Below are 18,273 nucleotides of genomic sequence, written 5' to 3' on the forward strand. Positions count from 1 at the left end.
GACATGTTAGACCGTGTGTACGCGGCCTTTGTGTAGACTTCTGGGAAAATCAGTTAGCCAATCACACAAGCAGGAAATTACATTTCTAGGGGATGTTCTGTACACACAAGACTGGCCTGGAGTGGTCTGAAAATAGGTAGGTACACACAGGTGAGTCAGTATAGGTTACAGGAGGGGGAGGGGAAATTTTTAGGGTTAGTTGGGTTTACGCTGGAATTCTACTGTTTTTATTAAGTTGAGTTATTGAGTTTTCCCTGTCTTTATTAAGTGCATACCTGACCTGTGAGGGCCTGCGGACCCTTACCGTAATTCACAGGTATTTCTTGTGTGTTGAATAATGAGGTTGTTGATTTCATTAGATGAGTGTTTGCTGTGCGTCTCATCTCCTCGCCTCATTCAGCACACAGATAATGGTAGTTTAATGGCTCCTCAGTTATAGAGTTTGTTGGAGAGGGAAAAAAGAATATAAAAAAACAAAAAAAACAAGACCAGGTTGTAAACACTGCAGAATTCTCTGTACTACGTGACGGTCTGTGGTGCCTCAATAACACTTCCACTGCTAAATAGTTCCCCTCAGGCCATCAGTCTGCATTGCACACATTGCTTCACCTGCACCAGTGCTGATAAGGTTGTTCTAATAAATTGGCTATTTCCATAGCTCCCAATTGTCCCTGATTTGGAGGGACTGTCCCTGATTTGGAAGTCCCTGTGTCCTCCTTGTTTGTCCCGCATTTTGGTCTTATCCACTGTATATACTTGAGTATAAGCCGACCCGAGTATAAGCCGAGGCACCTAATTTGACCACAAAAAAATGGGAAAACTTATTATTTTGAGTATAAGCCTAAGGTGAGAAATGCAGCAGCTACTGTAAGTGGAAAGGAGGGTCAACAATGCCCATCTGCAGCCTCACTGTGCCCATATGCAGCCTCACTGTGCCCATTTGCAGTTTCACTGTGCCCATCTGCAGCCTCACTGTGCCCATTTACAGCTTCACTGTGTCCATTTACAGCTTCACTGTGCCCATTTGCAGCTTCGATGTGCCCATTTGCAGCCTCACTGTGCCCATCTGCATGCCTCAGCCTTACTGTGCACATCTGCATGCCTCAGCCTTACTGTGCCCATCTGCATGCCTCAGCCTCACTGTGACCATCTGCATGCCTCAGCCTCACTGTGCCCATCTGCATGCCTTAGCCTCACTGTGCCCATCTCCCTGCCTCACTGTGCCCATATCCCTGCCTCATGTACCTGATCTCCCGGCGCTGTGCCCACCTGCAGCCTTATGATCTCCCGGCGCTGTGACATGCAGTTTAGTCGGCGGCCGTCCAGTCCTTGTCCATGACGGAACACTGACCAAGTTTCCCAGCAGTGAGTCAGTGTTCAGCCTATCGAGAACGAGGAGAAGGCGGGGCTTTGTTACACTGTACGGCCGCTGACTAGACTGCATGTCACAGCGCCGGGAGATCATAAGGCTGCAGATGGGCAGATTTTAAGAAGTGTTTCCCAGTGCCAAACCTTTCATCCAATTTCTAAATTTCTGCATTTGTAAATTTCCAGCATAAGGGAAAGTAGAGGTAAGAAAAACACTTGTGGGTTTTAGTAAAAAAAATTGTAGAATGCTCCTTTAAGAGGGCGTGGCAGGGGGTGTGTCCTATCCGTACATACGTTTGCTAATAGGTGTCCCTCATTCCCATTTGAGAAAGTTGGGAGGTATGATCACATCCAAGCTGCAATATAATAAATGTTTGCTTTTGGCTTTAATACCGTAGTAACTACAATCCATCCAAAACGGTTTATGAATCAATTTTTTTTTTTTTACATGGAAGCTGCAATTGATTTATCTGCACATCTGGTCACAGTTCTTCTCCCATACATGGACAATGTAGAGGATCATGTTTGTCGGTTCCTGGGGCGGTTGGGGTTTGTTGGTTCTGGGGAGGGAGAGAGAGGGAGAGCTGTGTGGGCTCAGTGCCGTTGATTTGGGTGGTCATACCTTGGTGGGTGCTGAGCCTGGCATCTTTATGGCATAGCAGATGGCATTTTATAGTGTTCCACACTACATGTGCCGCAGGCCCCCTGTGTGATGACAGAGAGGATGCATCTCGGCCTGGTCATGAATCACACAATAAATATAGGTGGATAAGTACAGTCTATTCTCTCTGAGTACAGCTTTCCCTTCTTACTGCTCAGAAGCCACAGCTAAGACAAGGAACGTGGCCACATATACCAGATACACTCAGTGACAAACAGTCACTGCAAACCAACAAGATACAGTATGGCCGACGTGTTTCGCACTTACAGTCAGTGCTTAGTCATGGCTGAGCCATGACTAAGCACTGACTGTAAGTGCGAAACGCGTCGGCCATACTGTATCTTGTTGGTTTGCAGTGACTGTTTGTGCAGTTGAAAAATAAAAAGACATATTTTTTAAGTGATTTTGGAGTGCGGCTGTCCAGTTCTCGTCCATTTATTTGCTATCATTAGCATTGCCAGCACCTTGGTGGTTCAACAACCCTTGATTGCTCACGGGGCTCACCTGGAGCGGTGAGATATCTGTCTGTTCACCAATAAGATTGAAGCTCAACCTGGAATATGACATTTAGAATCTTCGAAGTTGGACAGTGACAGTTCTTTGTTCTGGCACGCGGACATATGAGGCCCACTATGCGTGTGTAGGCTTTACCATGAATATTCATAGTCGTTTCTATGAGATCACCGGCTATTCGCACAATTTCACGCTCACTTTCAGTTACAATATTGCGATTCCAGTAGCGGAACGTTGTGATTAAACTGCTTCCCATAAATTCACAGGAGCCCCGACCTGACAGCTTGTAATGACAGTCTTCTTCTGCCTCATAAAAGAGGTTATTGAAGCTCGGGGCAGTCAATGGTGTTTTCAGAGATTCTTTTCGTATTTCATAATGCATTACTGATTCATTTATTTCTGCTTCTCAAAACTCTATTTTTATGTAAATGTGTACAAATATGTATTTTGTGTAACTAACAAAGCTTTATATACGGATTACGGATTGACCTGACTATTCTCTTGTCTGCCATGAACTCAGCCTGGACCTGACTACTCTCTTGCCTGCATGACCTCAGCCTTGGCCTGACTCTCTTGCCTGCCATGACCTCAGCCTGGACCTCAAAAATATTCCGATTGCACACCTTCCGGCGAAATGGCCAAGAAGTAAAAGGGTGCTGAAACGATCACCGGCTGGGAACCGGAAAGCAAATCATATATATATATTCGCCAGCACACCAGGGATCTTTTTAAAAAAACGTCCAAAAATGTAATGCATATCTATTGATCCAAAAGAGCAACGTTTCGAGGCCACGCAGGACCTCTTCGTCAGGCAAAAGACCTGACTACTCTCTTGCCTGCCATGACCTCAGCATGAACCTGACTACTCTTCTGCTTGCCATGACCTCAGCCTTGACCTAACTAGTCTCTTGCCTGTCATGACTTCACCCTGGACCTTACTACTCTCTTGCCTGCCATGACTTCAGCATGGACCTGACTACTCTCTTGCCTGCCATGACCTCAGCATGAACCTGACTACTCTTCTGCTTGCCATGACCTCAGCCTTGACCTAACTAGTCTCTTGCCTGTCATGACTTCACCCTGGACCTTACTACTCTCTTGCCTGCCATGACTTCAGCATGGACCTGACTACTCTCTTGCCTGCCATGACCTCAGCATGGACCTGACTACTCTCCTGCTTGCCATGACCTCAGCCTTGACCTAACTAGTCTCTTGCCTGTCATGACTTCATCCTAGACCTGACTATTCTCTTGCATGCCATGGCCTCAGCCTGAAGCTGACTACTCTCTTGCTTGCCATGACCTCAGCCTGGAGGGTACTACTCTCTTGCCTGCCATGACCTCAGCCTGGGCCTGACTACTCTCTTGCCTGCCATAACCTCAGCCTGGACCTGACTACTCTCCTGCTTGCCATGACCTCAGCCTGGGCCTGACTACTCTCTTGCCTGCCATAACCTCAGCCTGAACCTGACTATTCTCTTGCATGCCATGACCTCAGCCTGAAGCTGACTACTCTCTTGCTTGCCATGACCTCAGCCGGGGGGGGGGGGGGTACTACTCTCTTGCCTGCCATGACCTCAGCCTGGACCTGACTACTCTCCTGCTTGCCATGACCTCAGCCTGGGCCTGACTACTCTCTTGCCTGCCATAACCTCAGCCTGAACCTGACTATTCTCTTGCCTGCCATGACCTCAGCCTGGACCTGACTACTCTCTTGCATGCCATGACCCCAGCCTGAAGCTGACTACTCTCTTGCTTGCCATGACCTCAGCCTGAAGCTGACTACTCTCTTGCTTGCCATGACCTCAGCCTGGAGGTTACTACTCTCTTGCTTGCCATGACCTCAGCCTGCATCTGACTACTGTAATGTTTCACCCTTGCCCTGACCTCTGCTTGGATGTGACTACTGTTGTTTACCGCATTCTGAACAGTCTCTGCACTATAGCCCTTCTGTTCCAGAAACCCCTTGGTGGGGCGATTCCGATGGTCGTGACCTGGTGTCAGTTTTCAGCAAAGAAAATCGGGCACCACTAGGTTTTCCAGTCCATCTCCACCATCAGGAGCTCCAACTGGTACTTAGACTCCACACCTTGGATAAACTTGTGGCACCTGCCAAGGAACACTATAACAGCCATCTAACTTTTTACATTTTAATCAATATATAAGACTTGCTTGAGGCTGACCTGTCTGTGAGGTCTGTTATTTGAACTGTTCTCCCAGAATTGTTGAGGAGGGGATTGAACACAATGTATATAACTGTGTGATTACTGCACACCGTGATTCTACAACCAGAATAGTGACATCACTCATTTGTGAGTCCATGAAAACATCCCCGAGGGATTAGCAGGTCGCTGTGTATTCATAGCTGGGGGTGATGACACCTCTGCGTACCTGGGGCCCCTTCATCATAAAAGACGCTAAAAGATTAAAATCCTGTTGGAGACGGAAAGTAAACTTCCTTACATTGCGCTGACAGCATAATAATACTTTACACCAACAAATAACATCCCACACCACGGTGCAAGAGCACACCATGACAGACACCCGGGGGCAGTGTGCTGGAGGGCAAACACAGCGATTACAGATTTACCATGTAGGACAATGGAGGACAATGGCACTTTTCACCTTTCTATGGTCATTAATTCCAATGGTGAAAAAAAAACGACAACAGGGAACAGAAAAGGGAAGCAGGGGGAAGGAGAAGTTCCACTCAGATTGCCTAGATGAAATTCAGTCTTGCACAGTTGCATACCTCCCAACTTTTTGAGATTGGAACGAGGGATACCGAATAGTGAAAGAATGTAGGCATAGGACATACACCCCTGCCACACCCCTTTAAAGGTGAATTAGGCCCGTTTTACACGTGCAGATCAGTTTTTAGACATCTCTGCTACACAGAGTCCTGACTTCAACCCAATAGAACACCTTTGGGATGAATTAGAGCGGAGACTGCGAGCCAGGCCTTTTCGTCTACATCAGTGCCTGACCTAAAAATCGCGCTTCTGGAAGAATGTCCCATAGACACACTCCTAAACCTTGTGGACATCCTTCCCAGGAGAGTTGAAGCTGTTCTAGCTGCAAAGGGTGGGCCAACTCAATATTGAACTCTACGGACTAATGCCACGTACACACGGTCGGAATTTCTGACAACAAAAATTTGAGAGCTGGTTCTCAAATTTTCCGACAACAAAAGTTGAAATTCCGACCGCACATGCTCGAATCCATGAACTTCATTTTTCTCGGCTCGTTGTAGTGTTGTACGTCACCGCTTTCTTGATGTTCGGAATTTTCGACAACAATTGTGTGACCGTGTGTATGCAAGATACGTTTGAGCCAACATCCGTTGGAAATGTATCCACGGTTTTGTTGTTGGAATGTCCGATCGTCTGTACGCGGCATAAGACTGGGATGCCATTAAAGTTCATGTATGTGTAAAGGCAGGTGTCACAATACTTTTGACAACATAGGCCCGGATTCACAAAGCACTTGCGCCGACGTATCTCGAGATACGCCGCTTAAGTGCAAATATGTGCCCTCGTATCTGTGCGCCGTGCCCACAAAACTAGATACGCCTGAAAATAGGCTTCATCCGACCAACGTAACTTGCCTACACCGCGTAAGTGCAAATATGCGCCGTCGTATCTGTGCGCCGTGCCCACAAAACTAGATACGCCTGAAAATAGGCTTCATCCGACCAACGTAGCTTGCCTACGCCAGGGTAGAGTGGGCGCATATTTACGCTGGACGTATTTGGCGCACCCGTTGATTTTCTATTTGCATATGCAAATGAGGGAGATATGCCGATTCACGAACGTCCGTCCGATGCAGTGCGCGCAAAGTCATACGTCCGGCGTAAAGTTATGCCCCATAAAGGAGGTGTTAACTCAGCAGCATCCATGCAAAGGTCTGCACCAGGGAACTCAAGCCGTCGTATTTTACGTTGTTTACATTGGACGTGAATAGAGCTGGGCGTAGGTTACGTTCACGCCGTAGGCAGTGATCCGTCGTATCTTAGGGAGTAGATCCGACGTGATTCTGAGCATGCGCACTGGCATACGTCCACGGGATGGCGCATGCGCCGTTCGTTTTAAGCACTCGCCGAGTGCTTTTGCATGGGATCACGCCTCATTAGCATGGCTCACGCCCACTTCCACCTACGCCGGCTTATGCCGAGGGAACCCAGTGCAACTTGGGAGGCAAGTGCTTTGTGAATTCGGTGCTTGCCTCTCTGCGCTACGTCGGCGTAGCGTATATTAGATACGCTACGCCGGCATAAATATGCGCCAATGTATGTGAATCCGGGCCATTGTGTATATCTTCACAGTTTATCAAGCACTTCCTTAATATTTCATTTTACATAATTGTGTATTATATTGATGGGTATTGTAGGATGACGGCACCCATGGAAGTATTTCTTCTATTTACTTAGACAGGTTTTGTGTGCGCGATGATCCAGGATGTATTGATAATCCCCTCAATCTCCAGCCATTACACATGTGACTGACTTGTAGTAATAATATGTCAGATTTATAGGCGCTCGCTGCCTTTGGGGTTACGTCCCAAATCTCTGGAATAATTACCCTGGTGAGAAGCCGTGGCCCGCAGCCTTTACACGTGGGTGAGACAGCCGTGTCCCGTCCTGTTCTAATGTGCGATGGGGAAAGTGCTATGAGGCAGGTCGGGAAGGTCAGGTAAAGGACAATTTTAATAGCGTAGGTGGGGACAGGCGAGGTATACATCTCTCCCCGGGGGCATCCGCAAAGGAAAGTGAGTGAGGAAGTTATACAGTAAAGCAGTTATCACATTGGCAGGTGGGGAAATGAAGGAAGGAGATTGGAAGAGGAAACAGGACGTGTAGAAACCCGCAGAGAGGAACGGAGAGATCAGTACAACGAGATGGCCTATGTTAGCTCTATCCTGGGATGAGAATCCATCATGCCCTCCGTGTGCCCCCGGTCATACTGGGAATTTTCTGGGTGCCCCAAGACGCGGCCCAGACACGCCGCTCTCCGATACAAAGCTTTCACAAAGCTGGACCCCGGCCACAAATAACACTGGATCTGCCAAAGAGCCGAGGAATTCAAACAATCAAAATTGTTCTTAAACTGGCACAAATGAAAATGAGTAATTCCATCGCAGCCCCGCCGCCAGACAAACACTTTTATGTGTTCTTATAAACGATTACATAAAACAATGCCTACACGGCACCATGGCACTGCATCATCCCCGGAATATCTGCAGAATGCCACACGGCACCATGCCAGCCAATGTGGGCGAAATACAACTTTGTGTGCCATATATGATTTATAAAGCCTGCGGCTTGGCAATAACAGGAATAGTTCTCGCAGGAATAGTCGCAGTTTAGTAGTTCTGCAGTCACATTGTTCTTTTCCAAACATTGTTTTCTGATTTATATTGGTAAAGAGGAAATGAAGTTGCGTCCTAATAAAGAGCCAGAATAAAGTGCCAGGAATAACACTTTGTAATGTATGTCCCGTTAGGAAATGTAAAATTAAAGTACAACTATAGCCAAATTAATTTCTTCCCGCCCTTGTAATGCATAAGTGCGGCGGAAAAGTGGGTGGGCTGTAACACCCACAGGCTACACATATGGGTCCATGGGCAGCGAGAGCGTGCGCACTGCGTGCTGCCAGTGCAGTGCCCACATTGTCCTAGCAGCTCCCCGTCTCTAGTAATAATCGGGACCAGGACAGCCAATCACAGCCAATCCTTCCGACCCCGTAGATGTAAAGACCCTGGCCCGGATTCAGATACGAGATACGACGGCGTATCTCCTGATACGCCGTCGTATCTCTGAGTGCGGGCCGTCATATCTATGCGCCTGATTCAGAGAATCAGTTACGCATAGATATCCCTAAGATCCGACAGGCGTAAGTGTCTTACACCGTCGTATCTTAGGCTGCATATTTACGCTGGCCGCTAGGTGGCGCTTCCGTATAGTTACGCGAGGAATATGCTAATGAGGTATTTAGGCTGATTCAGAAACGTACGTCCCACCGGCGAATTTTTTTACATCGTTTACTTTAGGCTTTTTTCGGCGTATAGTTACCCCTGCTACATGAGGCGTAGCTAATGTTAAGTATGGCCGTCGTTCCCGCGCCGAGTTTTGAAAATTTTACGTCGTTTGCGCCGTCGTATCTTAGCTGTCTAGTTCCGCCGGCCGCTAGGGGCGTGAACGCTGATTTACGCCTAGAATGCGTAAATCAGCGAGATACGCCTATTCACGAACGTACGATTGCCCATCGCAGTAAAGAAACGCTGTTTACGTAAGGCGTTTTCTGGCGTAAAGTTAGTCGAACAAAAAGCTGACCTAGCCAATGTATGGACGTCGTTCCCGCGTCGAATTTTGAAAATTTTGCGTCGTTTGCGTAAGTTGTTCACGAATAGGGCTGGACGTCATTTACGTTCACGTCGAATCCAATACGTCCTTGCGGCGTACTTTGGCGTAATGCACACTGGGATATTTCACGAACGGCGCTGGCGCCGTTAAAAAAAAACGTCAAAAACGCGGGGTCATCTGAAATCTAAATAAAACACGCCCACAACATCCCCATTTGAATTAGGCGGGCTTACGCCGCCACACATACGTTACGCCGCCGTAACTAAGGGCGCAAGTTCTTTCTGCATACGGAACTTGCGCCCAAAGTTACAGCGGCGTAACGTATCGGAGATACGTTACGCCCGCCCATAGATAGAGCATTCTATCTGAATCCGGGCCCCTGTTAATGGGACATCAGGGCCGGAAGGCAACAAAAACATGCAGGGCAAATCTAATTTTCAACAATTCATCCTGTGCTGAAGGAACCATCATCTCCCCCTTCCTCCTACAGGATCACCCTATGCAGTGGTACCCTGTTACAGTGAAACCTCAGATTGCGAGTAACGCGCTTAACGAGCATTTTGCAATAAGAGCATTGTATTTTTTTTAAATCCTGACTCGGTTTGCAAGTGTTATCTCGCAAAACAAGCAGGATTTAAGAGCCTCTGCGGTGTGCAGTACCGCATTTGGCCTGAAGTGGGGGGGTCCGGAGCTGAGCGGAGCCAATCGGAGCCGTTTGGAAATACTCGTAAATCCTTTTTTAAGGTTTTCCAAGTTCAGCCAAGCTGTCCCCGAGCGTTTCCGAGGCTCTCCAGCATCCCCCCACCTCTGGCCACATGCGGTATTGCATGCCATAGAAGTCAATGTTGAACAAATTATTTTCACTGGCCTGGATTCAAGAAGCAATTGCGCCTGTGTAACCATAGTTACACAGCGCAATTGCTTACTTGCCCCGGCGTAACGAATGCTCCTGATTCAGGAACCTCGTTACCCCGACTGCAGCCTAAGATATGCGCGGCATAAGGCTCTTATGCCCGCATACCTTAGGCTGCATTCTTGCGATGGCCGCTAGGTGGCGTTCCCGTTGTGCTCAGCGTATAGTATGCAAATTGCATACTAACGCCGATTCACAACGTTACGCGAGCCATGCGTACGCAGTTTACGTCGTTTCCGTACGGCGTCTATTAGCAGGGGCAGCCAATGTTACGTATACCCGTCGTTCCCGCGTCGCGAAATTTCAAATTTACGTAGTCTGCGTAAGTGATTCGTGAATGGCGCTGGACGCCATTCACGTTCACTTTGAAGCAAATGACGTCCTTGCGACGTCATTTGCCGCAATGCACGTCGGGAAAGTTTCCCGACGGATCATGCGCTCTACGATCGGCGCGGGAACGCGCCTAATTTAAATGATTCCCGCCCCCTACGGGATGATTTAAATTGCGAGCGCTTACGCCGGGCATTTTGCCGGCGCGCCCATGCAATTTACGGAGCTACTGCTCCGTGAATCAAGGGCAGCGCAGTAAATTTGCGGGGGCGCATGGCAAAAACGTTGCCCTGAGCCTCCGCAAAAAAAGCGCAAATGTACCTGAATCTACCCCACTGACTTCTATGGGGAAACTCGCTTTGATATGCAAGTGCTGCGGATTACGAGCATTCTCCTGGAATGGATTATGCTTGTAATCTAAAATTCCACTGTATATGCTTTACAAAATAATAAAATAAAATATAAGATTAGGCTGTCATGGGAACAGGGGGACAGGCAATGGCATTTTCCCATAGAGAGACTTTAAATATGCAACAGGAACCAGTTAGATATTGCCTTCAAGTCATCTACGCTCAGTATTTCACAGCTGCAAAAGTTTCTCACAAACGAGCAGTACAGATTTCCTGCTGGAGTGTGAGATAATCTCATGATCTCATTAGGCATTTCTGCTGAAACTTTTAGGAATGGAGACAGAGGAGATAGGGTTCTTCAAAGGCAGCCTGCCTACTAGCATGCAGGAAAATAATAAACTGGTAATAACTTTAGGCTGGGTTCACATATGAGCAATGCAGCGGCTCACAGCAGGAGTCCGGTGCGGCTCACAGCAGGAGTCCGGTGCGGCTACGTTCACCGTCTCATCTATTTGGCTAAATTCGGACCTGAAACGGACCAAAAGACGCACAGAGCCGCTGCGGAGATATGTGAGCCGGCTCCATAGAGAGCCAGTCACAATCATCTGCTGTGCATATTGGATGCGGGGAAACCCACATCCAGGGGCGGACTGACAACTCATGGGCAGGGCCGGCCTTAGGTGTTCAGGCGCCCTGTGCGAGCTAATCCTGTGGTGCCCCCCCCCCCCATCTTCAGCCCTCGCCCCCTGGTCACCTAAACATACACAAAGAGGATGTAGCCTACTCGTTCAGTGTAGCTCCCCCCCCCTTCAGTGCAGCCCCCCCTTCAGGACCTCAGATCAGCGCAGCGGCACATGCACAGCAGGTCCCCTCCCCCTGTTTACACATGAACAGAGAGGAGGGGGGGACGGCTTCACTCGACTGTGCCTGTGTGACATCCGGGAGGCAGCCCGTGGCCACAAGAGGAGGGGATGGTAGGTGCAGCGGTGTCACCCTGCACCCCCCCCCTGCACCCCCTACCCCTCGCCACTGTAGCTAGCTCGCCTCTCCCTGCCTGTGCCAGTGTGCCGCTGCCTAAGCTCGCGGCACTGCCACCGTGGGTGTAATACAATCGCAGAGGGGAGTGCCGGTCTGACACCCCCCAGTGTGTGGTACCCAGGGGCAGCTGGCCCCCCCCTAAGTACGCCTCTGGATGGCCGCACGGCGCCCCTGTTGCCCATGGCGCCCTGTATGACCGCACAGCTCGCACACCCCAAAGGCCGGCCCTGTAGGGGGTGCAGGGGGGGGGTGCATGGTGACACCGCTGCACCTACCATCCCCTCCTCTTGTGGCCACGGGCTGCCTCCCGGATGTCACACAGGCACAGCCGAGTGAAGCCGCCTCCCCCTCCTACAAGATTCAGCAAAGGAAAAAAGTAGAGAGAGACACAGCTCTCCCAAAGTATGGGATTTTACTGAGAGACACCGATACTTTTATAAGGTGAGCACACTAGACAAGATTAATTGAAAAAAATATAAGAATTTATTAATAACATTAAAATGTAATCATGGGTTTCACATAGATCATAAAGAAATCAGAAACAAGATACTTCATTTGTGCAGATGGCCAACATGTTTCGCACAGTTGTGCTTCATCAGGACCTTGCACCCATCTTTAGTTTCATGTGGTCTGTAGACTCAGATTCAGCAAAGGTTCAAGAGGAATCCGTATTTACAGTATATGTACAATTAAAAAAAGACTTGTATTTATTATCCCCCAGCCCCTGTGGTTGTTGCAGTGATGCTATGAGATTGGGAATGATAATGATTCTGACCGATTCATTTATAAAGTGTTTGGCTGCTTCCTAGGATCAATAACCTCATAGACAGAGGGATTCTGGGATTTGATGATGTATCTGGAGACAAGGGCCCAGATTCTGGTAGAACGCCGCAAAAATGTGCGGGCGTAACGTATCTCATTTACGTTACGCCGCCGCAAGTTTTTCAGGCAAGTGCTTTATTCACAAAGCACTTGCCTGTAAAGTTGCGGCGGCGTAGCGTAAATCACCCGGCGGAATTCAAATGAAGCGCGTCCCCGCGCCGAACGAACTGCGCATGCGCCGTCCCTAAAATATCCCAGCGTGCATTGCTCTAAATGACGTCGCAAGGACGTCATTGGTTTTGACGTGGACGTAAATTACGTCCAGCACCATTCACGGACGACTTACGCAAACGACGTAATTTTTTTAATTTTCAACGCGGGAACGACGGCCATACTTAACATTGGCATGCGCCTCATATAGCAAGGGCAACTTTACGCCGGGAAAAGCCTAACGTAAACATCGTAACTTTACTGCTTCGGCCGCGCGTACGTTCCGGAATTCGTGTATCTTGCTAATTTGCATATTCAACGCGGAAATCGACGGAAGCGCCACCTAGCGGGGAAAAGAAATTGCAGTTACGATCCGATGGTGTAAGAGACTTACGCCTGTCGGATCGAATGGATATCTATGCGTAACTGATTCTAAGAATCAGTCGCATAGATACGACGGGCAAGATTAGGATTTAAGACGGCGTACATGGCGCTGCGCCGTCGTAAGTACTTTGAGAATCTGGGCCAAGATATTCCAGTTGTGTCTTTCTCCATAATGTTTGGGGGGGTCTTGCAGGGTGAATCACGCTTGGGGAAGCACTGCTGCAATGGTCTTCCTATATCTCTTCACCAAGCATGATCCACATTACATAAGGGGCTCCTAAGACCACCCCAAAAACACGTTGGCTGGTTTTATGGGTAATGAGCACATAAGCAGACACAATCAGAATCGGCTGTCTTCAGATCTTTCCATGTGTCCCTCTCATACCTTACCCTACTCACAGCCTTCTTTTAGACATGTATATGAACTTGTCTATATTGTTATACTGATTGGAATTTTTGTCCTCCGTGCAGGACCTGTGCGGAGCCTCTACCTGCGACACTCTAGGCATGGCGGATGTGGGCACCATGTGCGATCCGAAACGCAGCTGCTCAGTGATCGAGGACGATGGGCTGCCATCCGCCTTCACCACGGCGCATGAGCTGGGTGAGTCTTCCATCCAAATTCAACACTAAGGGCCTCACATGTATGACTGAGAGGGTGCTGGAGACAAAAGAAAATCCTCGAGTATATGAATGATATAAATGAATGTAGAATTGTGGCCTCCCGTAAAAAAGTTCATCTGCATTCACAGGTTTCTCCTTGCTCCCCTGCAAAGCCACAGCTGGTCACAGATCGGGGTAAAGAGCCAATCAGTGACTCTTTACCATGTGATCAGCTGTGTCCAATCTCTGCTGATGACATTGTTAACACAAGCCGGTTATCGGCATTCCTTTCCTCATGCTGACAGCGTGGGGAGAGGAGAGCCGATAACCGGCTTGTGTGAAAGGGACATCTACACTGATAATCAGGGCACTACTTGTCAGTGTCCTGATAATCAGTACAGTCCTACCAGTGCCCACCAGTGCTGCCTATCAGTGCCCACCGGTGCTGCCTATCAGTGCCCACCGGTGCTGCCTATCAGTGCCCACCAGTGCTGCCAATCAATGCCCCCCCCCAGTACTGCCAATCAATGCTCATTAGTGTTGCCAATCAGTGCTCATCAGTGTTACCAATCAGTGTAGTCCTTTAGTACCACCTATTAGTGCCCATAAATGCCACCTATTAGTGCCCACCAGTGCTGCCTATCAGTGCCCACTAGTGCTGCCAATAAATGCCCCCCCAGTACTGTCAATCAATGCTCATTAGTGTTGCCAATCAGTGCTCATCAGTGTTACCAATCAGTGTAGTCCTTTAGTACCGCCTATTAGTGCCCATAAATGCCACCTATTAGTGCCCTCCAGTGCTGCCTATCAGTGCCCACCAGTGCTGCCAATCAATGCCCCCCCAGTACTGCCAATCAATGCTCATTAGTGTTGCCAATCAGTGCTCATCAGTGTTACCAATCAGTGTAGTCCTTTAGTACCGCCTATTAGTGCCCATAAATGCCACCTATTAGTGCCCACCAGTGCTGCCTATCAGTGCCCACCAGTGCTGCCTATCAGTGCCCACTAGTGCTGCCAATCAATGCCCCCCAGTACTGCCAATCAATGCTCATTAGTGTTGCCAATCAGTGCTCATCAGTGTTACCAATCAGTGTAGTCCTTTAGTACCGCCTATTAGTGCCCATAAATGCCACCTATTAGTGCCCACCAGTGCTGCCTATCAGTGCCCACTAGTGCTGCCAATCAATGCCCCCCCAGTACTGCCAATCAATGCTCATTAGTGTTGCCAATCAGTGTAGTCCTTTAGTACCGCCTATTAGTGCCCATAAATGCCACCTATTAGTGCCCACCTAGTGCTGCCTATCAGTGCCCACCAGTGCTGCCTATCAGTGCCCACTAGTGCTGCCAATCAATGCACCCCAGTACTGCCAATCAATGCTCATTAGTGTTGCCAATCAGTGCTCATCAGTGTTACCAATCAGTGTAGTCCTTTAGTACCGCCTATTAGTGCCCATAAATGCCACCTATTAGTGCCCATCAGTGCAGTTTAATCCGTGCTTCCTCGTCAGTGCCCATCAGTGCCGCCTCGTCAGTGCCCATCAGTGCAGCCTATCAGTGCCTATCAGTGCTGCCTCTTTAGTGCCCATCAGTGCTGCCTCTTTAGTGCCCATCAGTGCAGCCTATCACTGCCCATCAGTGAAGTCTTATCAGGACACATCAGTGCAGGAGAAATATGAAATACTTTTTTTTTAACATTTTCAGTCTTTTTTTATTTCTTTAGCAAAAAAAAAAAAACAGGGGTGATTAAATACCACAAAAGAAAGCTCTATTTGTGTGATTTAAAAATAAAAAAAACTCATACGGGTACAGTGTTGCATAACCGCTCAATTGTCATTCAAAGTGTGAGAGCACTGAAAGCTGAAAATTGGCCTGGGCAGGAAGGGGGTAAAAGTGCCCAGTAGTCAAGTGGTTAAACCAGCGCTTTGACAAGTTTACAGGAACAGTGTCCCTGCATGCCATATTGGCCTCTACCATACATAGACTAGAAGGAAGTGACTGTGTCCTCCACCAGCCGTATCCTGCAGCAGATAAGTGGGGAGTCTTTAGTCACATTTGCTCCATGCTGTTGGTGAGGAGAGAACATAAATCTCATAGCAGAGCTGTGATGGAGAATAAAATGTCCGGAAATGCAAAACATTTCTGTGTGGATAAATCTGGCAGCTGTACACAGAGATGAGAGGGTGCAAACATTTCTGAGACAGCTTATTTCCATCCTGGGCCGATGTGGTCAGAGTCCGGGTTTGGCAGCAGCACAGGATCCAGAAATACCCTGACATCTCTGCACTGACTCCTCTCTGGTGCTGCCTTCTGCCACCCATACCAGCATGGCACTTAAATAGCCAGGAGTACCCAGCACACGAGTGGTCATACTGCGCCGTCGTATCTTAGCTTTCTATTTAGGCCGGCCGCTAGGGGCGTGAACGCTGATTTACGCCTAGAATGCATAAATCAGTGAGATACGCCTATTCGCGAACGTACGCTTGCCCGTCGCAGTAAAGATACGCCGTTTACGTAAAGGGGTTTTCAGGCGTAAAGTTAGTCCAACAAAAAGCTGGCCTAGTCAATTTTAAGTATGGACGTCGGTCCCGCGTCGAATTTTGAAAATTTCGTCGTTTGCGTAAGTCGTCCGTGAATGGGGCTGGACGTAATTTACGTTCACGTCGAAACCAAAAAGTCCTTGCTGCGTAATTTGGAGCATGCACACTGGTATACGTCCCTTGGACGGCACATGCGCCGTTAGTTCAAAACGTCATTTACGTGGGGTCATGGTTTATTTACATAAAACACGCCCACCTCTTCACAATTTGAATTAGGCGTGCTTACGCCGGCCCATTTACGCTACGCCGCCGTAACTTAGGACGCAAGTGCTTTGTGAATACAGCACTTGACTCTCTGACTTACAGCGGCGTAGCGTAGATGCGATACGCTACGCCTGCACAAAGTTAAGCCAGTCTTTCTGAATCTGGCTATAAGACAACATTAGCAGAAGTTGCCCAAAGGGTGGCGCTAAAGAGCAGAAAAAACACATATTTAGGTTTTGTTGGCTGAAAATGTTGTGCCGTCTGTATGCAGAACAAGTTCCCGGGCCAACAGCCTTGGGACCAAAATCCACGAAAAAGTCTGCTGAAAGTCCGATCGTCTGTACGAGGCTTAAGAAGATAACCTGTTAGAGCCTGGAAAAGACTTGAGACTGGGGCGGAGGTTCACCTTCCAGCAGGACAACGACCCTAAACATACAGCCAGAGCTACAATGGAATGGTTTAGAACAAAGCATATTCATGTGTTAGAATGGCCCAGTCAAAGTCCAGACCTAAATCCAATTAAGAATCTGTGGCAAAACTTGAAAATTGCTGTTCACAGACGTTCTCCATCCAATATGACAGATCTTGAGATATTTTACAAAGAAGAATGGGCAAAATGTCCCTCTATAGATGTGCAAAGCTGGTAGAGACATCCCCAAAAAGACTTGCAGCTGTAATTGCAGTAAAGGGGGTTCTACAAAGTATTGGCTCCGGGGGGCTGAATACAAACTGTCTAAAAACGCCTTCTCAGACACATTGGTGTCCATCGTTAGAATTTTCTGGATCCATAATGACTACACCAGCCCTCAAAATTTACACTCGCCTGCTCGCATTTTGCGAGTGCATTTTGAGGGTTGGCAAGTGTGGGCTGCCTGGGAGCAGGGGGGGGGGGGGGCGAGCAAGGAGTGAATATAGAGGAAGAGAGGAGAGGAGAGTCGCCGCTGCTGCTGCTGTTATGTTCCCTGTGCTTTGAACAACCAGGCGGCAGTGGCTGCGGCGGCGGCTCTCCTCTCTTTTTTACCCAGCACAGGTAGGCTGCACTGGGGACGCGTGGCTGCACTGGTAGACATGGGCAGGCTGCATTTTTGGGCATGGATAAAGTTGTTAATATTTATTTTTATAACTTAATTCTGCATAAAACATTTAAGTGTCATTTCATGAGATAATTTATGAGGGCGTGTCTAGGGGCGGGACATGGTAGGGGTTGGGCGGGGCAACTGGTGGCGAGTAACCCTTGAGGCCTGGCTAGTAGCTCAGGACTTGAAATTTTGAGCCCTGGACTACACATTGGGCTAGATTCAGGAACAAGTTACGGCGGCGTATCTCCAGATATGCCGCCGTAATTTCAAATCTGTGCCGTCATATCTTTACGCCGATTCTCAAAGGCAGATACGTAGAAAAAATAGGCTTCCTCCGCCAACGTAACTTGAATACGGCGGCATATAATTGTGTGCATTCTTACGCTGGCCGCTAGGGGCGCTTCCGTTGTTTTCGGCGTAGAATATGCAAATGACCTAGATACGCCGATTCACAAACGTACGTACGCCCGGCGCAATTTCATTACGTCGGTTACGATAGGCTTTTTCAGCGTAAGGTTACTCCTGCTATTAGGAGGCGCAGCCAATGTTAAGTATGGACGTCGTTTCCGCTTCGAAATTTTGAATTGTTTTACGTCGTTTGCGTAAGTCGTTCGCGAATAGGGCTGGACGTAATTTACTTTCACGCCGAAAGCAATGACGATTTGCGGCGGAATTTCGAGCATGCGCACTGGGATTCTTTCACGAACGGCGCATGCGCCGTTCGTAAAAAACGTAAAATACGCGGGTTCACCATTAATTTAAATAAAACAGGCCCCCCTCATCATCATTTGAATTAGGCGCGCTTACGCCGGCCCCATTTACGCTACGCCGCCCGAAAGTT

The 18,273-nt window shown here is 48.4% G+C and overlaps 1 protein-coding gene across 1 annotated transcript in view; it reads left to right on the plus strand.

Moving 5' to 3' along the window:
- The window catches only part of ADAMTS15 (ADAM metallopeptidase with thrombospondin type 1 motif 15), a 66,015-nt gene that overhangs the window by 22,255 nt on the left and 25,487 nt on the right, over positions 1–18,273 (plus strand). The window contains exon 2 of the mRNA XM_040326243.1: positions 13,421–13,553. Coding sequence (XP_040182177.1) covers positions 13,421–13,553 — 133 coding nt within the window. The remainder of the gene's footprint in view (positions 1–13,420; positions 13,554–18,273) is intronic.

The sequence above is a fragment of the Rana temporaria genome, chromosome 10, assembly GCF_905171775.1.
Source record: "Rana temporaria chromosome 10, aRanTem1.1, whole genome shotgun sequence".
Taxonomy (NCBI): domain Eukaryota; kingdom Metazoa; phylum Chordata; class Amphibia; order Anura; family Ranidae; genus Rana; species Rana temporaria.